Source organism: Antrostomus carolinensis, unplaced genomic scaffold, assembly GCF_000700745.2.
Source record: "Antrostomus carolinensis isolate BGI_N321 unplaced genomic scaffold, ASM70074v2 scaffold7655, whole genome shotgun sequence".
Classification (NCBI taxonomy): domain Eukaryota; kingdom Metazoa; phylum Chordata; class Aves; order Caprimulgiformes; family Caprimulgidae; genus Antrostomus; species Antrostomus carolinensis.
Genome location: NW_010317022.1, coordinates 24,020 through 30,731, shown reverse-complemented (window position 1 = coordinate 30,731; position 6,712 = coordinate 24,020). Strand labels below are relative to the sequence as shown.

The 6,712-nt window shown below is 38.0% G+C and overlaps 1 protein-coding gene across 3 annotated transcripts in view; it reads right to left on the bottom strand.

The window, feature by feature from the left end:
* Positions 1–6,435, bottom strand: part of ACSL4 (acyl-CoA synthetase long chain family member 4) — a 13,196-nt gene extending 6,761 nt beyond the window's left edge. The window contains exons 1-6 of one of the 3 annotated variants that reach the window (XM_010168438.2): positions 6,085–6,435; positions 5,581–5,758; positions 3,727–3,836; positions 3,495–3,637; positions 1,907–2,053; positions 639–762 (exon numbers count right to left, since the gene is read on the bottom strand). In XM_010168438.2, the coding sequence (XP_010166740.1) occupies positions 639–762; positions 1,907–2,053; positions 3,495–3,637; positions 3,727–3,836; positions 5,581–5,758; positions 6,085–6,435 (1,053 nt within the window). Of the gene's footprint in view, positions 1–638; positions 763–1,906; positions 2,058–3,494; positions 3,638–3,726; positions 3,837–5,580; positions 5,759–6,084 lie in introns of all 3 variants that reach the window. The other 2 variants (XM_010168439.2, XM_010168437.2) reach the window with 2 other exon arrangements.
* Positions 6,436–6,712: the final 277 nt, after the last annotated feature.

The following is a 6,712-nucleotide window of genomic DNA, read 5'->3' as shown; positions in this document are numbered from 1 at the left end:
CCTCCCCCCCCCCCCCATTATGATAGAAAAAGTAATGATTAACAAGAATTTCAACCAAAATACTAGATGTTTTACAAGTCCAACCCGGTTAAGTCTACTTTGTATGTCTTTCTCTTACTTTCTCCCTCTAGCACTTCCATCTTCCTCCAGGAGTTTCTCTCACCTGATGCAATGTCTATACCAGCAAAACATACAGAAGCATTCTTTTCCAGTTTAATGTGCTCTTATTTATCTTAATTGTTAAATGGAAAAAGTCAAAGGGCTAAATAGAAGATCTACAGTAACTGGATAAAGAACTGATAAAGTGAGCCCAAAAACTTAAAATAATTTTAAACAGTCTTACATTCAGCTAATCTATTAATAGGTGTTCTTATCCTGATGTTCAGTGGATAATGCTATATGCATTTATTAGGTTTTCTTTAAGATTTCCTACATATCATAAAAGTAAAGGCTTTATTACTATTTGTATGGTATGACCCACTGCTGTAGTTTACCAGCAATGAATTTTGCATCATTTTCTGAAAAAAAAAAAAATTGCATTTCTGAAGCGTGCCATATACCTCAGCATTTCTTTAATGAAAAAGGACAGCTGAGCAAGAAGAATGCAGACTGCAAAAGCAAATAAGCTTCCCCCTCACCTGATCCGATAGTGTGAGTGGAGAGGAATAGCCAATCCTGCAGCCGTAAGTGATGCAAGAAATTTCTGCTGTCAATTCTAATACATGGGCCAGAGGCAAATAACCAATGTAAGTATCCTTGGGTCTAGGAAAGGAAAGGATTATCTAATTGACAATGATGCACAAGTGGACTGAAAATACTGTTTAACAGTTTTATTGTGTGCTTAGTTATTACTTTTGTAAAGACTTGGATCACAAGTGAGTCTTATTCTTCTGCACACAAGGGTGCAATTTCAAAACACAGTTTATAAACAAAATGGGGAAAATCCTACCTTACTGAAATCAGTATGAATTACAAGATTTGCCTTGTTTTCTAGGAAACCCAAAGATTTCTTAGTGCTCCACTGCTATTTCCTCTCCTTGTGGGAGATTTCATCCGAGGTACCAAATTAAGGATGAAATCACTATATTTTAAAACAATTACCAATGATTTACAAATCCTTAACAGTCATCATAGCATCTCCTTTTGAAATACATTAGTAGAAAAAGAACTGATCACTGAAGTACTGAGGCTTATTTCAGGAAATAATTTCTCAGCAAGAAGCTTAGAGCTGTCACTCAACACAAGCCTTCAGCATCAAGTCAGAACTGGTTTTATATCCCATCACAAAGAGTTTAGCAAGATAACTTGTTTCAGCTATTAAACCCTTTGCCAATGCAGTGACAAACACACCCACTTTAATGAAAAATGTCCTCAAAATATTAGTGTGAGGGAGTTTGCAGAGGGTTTTACTATCATCAATGTGCAATTTATTTACTTTTCTGCTCATTTCAGCAAAGTCTACTTGAGGGATTCTGTAATACGTGCATCATCCATCCAGCAGTGGTACCTCAGTGGATATGGTAGGCTCTGACATTCTTCCTACAGTGATTCTAGCTGCCTGAAAACATCTTAAAAAGTTTCCCAAATTTGACTAGGTGAGGAATCTCCTTATCTGATGGCATCTTCTGATGCACAGGAGAGTGCAAAAAACCATCACAGACCTAAAGCTAAGAGTAATAATTTTAAAAAGCAGAAACAGTATGAGACAAGCTAGAAGGGTGTCTTTTTCAAACAACAAAGCAAGTTCACAAACACAAGATATATTTCTTCTAAATTAAAGATGGGCTCACAAAAAATGAAGAAATTTGTTAACACCTGATGCCAGTTAACAGGCTTTCTATAAACTTGAGTAGTTTGTAGGTTCTGTTTTAATTCTCCACACACATGACAACTAAGTGTTTCTTACCCCAGTCCAGGTATTCTCTCGCACTGTCCCGTCATTCCAGCTATTAAGTTTTTATGCATCATCATCACTCCTTTAGGTCTCCCAGTAGAGCCACTGGTGTACATTACTAAAGCCAAGTCTGTAGGAACAGGTCTGCTTGGCAGAATGCTTGCTACAAAATGCAGGAGAAAAATTGTTACTGATACTTATCTACTTTCTAAATTGTTACTTCTGTAATTAATCAATGTGAAAATGTAATCAGCCAGTGTGAAACAGGTGCTTCAGTGAAGGTAAGCACAGTGTGCTGCTAAGTGGTCAGTGGTAGATGCAGATGAAGGGAGTAGCGGTCTGTTTTTAAGTGAGGGAAGGCAGATGTTGAAAGGTATGACAAGTATTTGGGAGATACACAATCTGGGAGATACTTTTGCCATTATATCTTGTATCTGACTGAAAGTTTCATGAACAAGCTTTCTGAAGACCTAGTAAACCTGTCACGGGCAGTGAAGGGGAGAAATACACTACTAGAGAGAAACAATGGGGGGGAGGAGGGGGGCAACACACACAAATCAAAAAAAAACCTCACACACACAAAACCAACCCAAAAATCGCAACACCCCAGAAAGCTGCAAGTCAGCTTTTCTGTCACTCTTCCTAAGCCAAGGTTGTGAAAGCTAAGACTACTGGGTTTTTTTTAAATCAGCCTTCCTCAGGTAAGCTGCTAGTTAATGGAAAAGCAGTAAGCTTACAAAACTTGACTTTTGATTTTTGTCTTAATTCCTTGGCATTTATTCTTAGGAGGAAAATTATGAGCTTTCCTGGCTTTCACAGCTAGAGAGGCAGATGTGTCTGCAAGAGAAGCAGGGCTGCTAGCAAAAAAAAACCAAAGCACAACACCCCTCAAGATCACTGCTGGTTTGCATCTGTAGCTTAAGCTGATCAAAGATAAACAGTTGTAATGAATGTGTGATTCCCTGCAAAAAGCTCCTTTGCCAATTTATTTCCTCTTTCATTCAGCAAGAGATCTGGCTAAGCACAGACTGCTGATTTAAGGAAAAGAGATGATCAAGTTTGGTTTTTTTCTTCCTTAAAGCAGATGTTTACAGTCACTCCCTGACCAATGTAGCAAGGGATGTAATGGTTATTCCTCTGTCCCACCACACTTTTTAGCTACAGACTGGTTTTAAAAAAAAAAAAGGAATTTCCGAGCTAACAAGCAAAAAAAAAAAAAAGCCTCAAGTGCTTTCTCCTCTTTTCTTAGGAAAAATAGTGAAAATAAGATTAAAAAAAGTTAAGAGGGGCAGAACATGGAACACCGCACCGAATTCTAAACAAAGGTGGAGTCTTAAATTATTCTGGTTATGGTTTAGAAGTTAAAAATAAAATTTTATCAGGTATTCTTGAAATACCTGACACTTGAACAAAGGTGCAAGACAAGATGAAACAAATTTGCCATTTATTTAAAGGAAACCAGAGGATGAACTGGCAATCTGCCAGTGCCTTTGTGTTACAGACCTGCATGGGTGTTTTTTTTCCTGCTACACATCCCTCTTAACCTACCTCTGATTTCACTGTTAACATTGTTTGATTAGTTCTCTGTGAAGTGATTCACTTACAGTTTTCTGGTTTGGCTCCCAGCTCTTCTACTGTCTGCATACTATGTATCTCCACATTATCAGGGTATTCCAATTTATTGATAGTCTTCTTATCCACATAAATGATATGTTTAAGACAGGAGATTTGTGGCAGTGCAGTCTATAGAAGAGAAATGCAATTTTTAGCACTGACTGCACTGTAAAATTATTATAGGTTGCTTATAGCAGGTGAAGCTGGTACCAAATTACCTTAAGTTTGCTCTCAAGAAGTTCTACACTAGTGACCAGATACGATGCTCCACACTCATTGAGACCATAGGTTACTGCCTCTTCACCCAGGGTGGCATACAACGTAACAACTGTTACAGTAAGGAGAGGGAGAACATGAAATAAATGTTATAGTAATACTAAATGCAAAAGCTCTTGCAGGACGAAAGCATTGCAGGAGAGTGAGGGGGGATAAAATTAGCTCAATAGGGAATTCTCTAATTTGAAAACAAAACAGCTTTTAATTTTTCCACCTCAGAATTTTATGCCACAAAAGACCTCTGGAATGAGGGGAACAGTTATAGAGGCTTCCTAGAGAGATGGTTGATGCCCCATGACTGTCAGTGTTTAAGAGGCATTTGGACAATGCCTGTAATACCATGCTTCAACCTTTGGTCATCCCCGAAGTGGTCAGGCAACTGGACTAGGTGATCATTGTATGTCCCTTCTAACTGAAATAGTGTATTCTATTCTATAGAAGAGAAGTCATCAAAACAAAGAGATCCACTCGAACTCAACAATAATGCACTAAGCAATTGCCTGGTAAGCAACTGAGAACGTGTTCTGCCCCCGAGCCCTCTGCAACCAGAACTTGAGGGAGAGGTGACACTCTAAACATAGCAGGGCAGCAGTCACGGCTTAGAGCTATGCACTTCTACAAGCGGCTCTTTCAGCAGTGTCAGCTACTTTGCTTGCTCCCGTGAAATTATTGATGGGAGCAAGGCAGAGAATCAGACTAAGGAATCAGAGTGTTTTTCATGTTGCTAGATTATTTTTAACCCTGACTGGCTACAGGGATGCCATTAAGTGCCTCACAGGCACCAAGGAGTTCACCTCTTCCCATCATCTCTCTATTGAAAAAAAAAACAAACCAAACCTTCCTTTAGTATTGTCTGCTATCTCAAAATCTAACCTCCAAAGACCATTAAAGGAATTTAATATTCCTGTGAAATAGGGTTCATGTGGAAAGGACAAAAGGAAAGTAATGTTATATAGCTTATTCTTCCTGCCTCTCAAAGCATAAGGATCAAGACTGAATTAACCATCCTCTCCTACAGCAATGTCAGCTCTTCCATTATTGCCCTTTAACAGACTCTCTGCATATTTTACCGTATGACCTTCTCCTTGCGCAGTCAGCTACTGCTAATACTGGAAGAAAAAAAATGCAGCCTAGTGCAAGCAAAAACGTAAGGCAGCAACAAAAATAAGCTGTGGGTCATAGTGTGTTGTATGCAGATTGGGCATGTGAGTGCATAGTAACCTTTGCCACTTCACTGAGTTTGTATGCATTAAGTTACAGATTTTTGATAGCTTAAATAAAATTTTAAAAAAAGAAAAAAATATATACATAATTGCAATGAACTTGAGCAGCTTAAAAATGTCACCAAAAACCTCTCAGACTTGCATATGATTTTGACTGCTCTACCATTCTTCTCCCTTCTAATAACCATTTGATGTTTCAGATGCTTAAGTCAGGATATAGACAGAAAATACTATAAAAACATTCCACATTTTGGGGGGAGAAACACAACTACTGACATCTTCAGAGTATTTTAAAAAAACCTGAATAGTAACTATACTGTTCTGCCATTTTAGCATCTAGAATATAATTACAATAAAATCAGACAAAACGGTCTTATAAGTACGAGCAAGTTAATTATAGGGATCTTCACAATGCATAGAATAGACTGGAAACTTCTAAGAATCGCACCATAGGCACAGTAAGTTTATGAGATTCTTATCCATCCAAGATTTGCAGATTCAAAATACTTAACAGGCAAATCAGCTGAGAAATTGTTCTGAAATACATCAGGAGTAAACAAGTTCAGCACTCACGAGGAAAGTTGTACTTGAAGCAGGTTAAAGCGGCAATCATCCATTCTGCTCGGGTCTCACAGAATATGACAACAGTACTCTTTGGGGTTAGTCCCAGGGCAGTCAGTCCACTCCCCAAGCGATTCACTTTCTCATTTACTTCTTCATAAGATAACCATCTGTAAGTTCCTAAAATTAACTGGTGAGGAAAAAAAAAAAAAAAAAAAAGAAGTTGTGATGACAAGAAGCTGCTGGTACAGCTCTACAAGCTTATGAGAGTTGGTGCCTAATGCTGTAAGCGCACGCACTGCCATTCATTAGAAGAAAAATAATTGCTTTCATTTTTCTTGAAGTAGAATAAATAGTGCATCCTGCATTTTATTATTCTTTAACTACTATAAAATGAATGGTTTACATGAGAAGATGATAATTAAGGAAGACCTCTAAGGAGACCTCTATTATTGCGGGAAAATGCAAAGCAACTTGACACCAAATCAGAATTTAATACAAAATTGTAAGTTTTACCTTTTTGAATACTTTTCCATTTGGTTGCATTTCATTTTCTTCACTCAGTATTTCTCTGGTCCCAAGACAGTCTTTCTTCCCAAACTTTGCTAAAGCATGGTCAAACAGCTTGTCCAAGGTGTCTGCTCCAGGAATGTTTATGTTTGCTAGTGAGTCAAGATGAGTGACAGAACGGTAGGGGCTTCCAGGTTTGTCCGAGATGGGTTTAGCTTTTAAACGTTTTGCCATAGCCTTTTTCTTCTTAGCATTGGTAAGAAAATACCATGGAATAAATACAAGCATACTGTACACAGATATTAACAAGTACACAGGCAGCAAGAGAATGGCACATACTTCTAGCCTAAGTTTCATTGCAGGTACTTAAAAAAAAATTCTCTTATTGTGTTCTGAAGCAGGCAAGAGCAAAGCAGCAGTGCAGTATGGTGTAGGAAGAAGCAACAATAAGTGAAGCTTAGGTAGTTCTGTTTCTGAGCAGCTGCTAAAATTTTAGTAACCTTTGAGAGCCAACAGTGGACACCTGTGGGTGAAGACCAGAGCCAAGCAGAGAGCAGGAAAAAAAAAAAGAAAAAAGAATTAAATTAGTAATATTACAGTCAGTCCATTAGTTCTAGTCCTTCTAAGAGTTCAC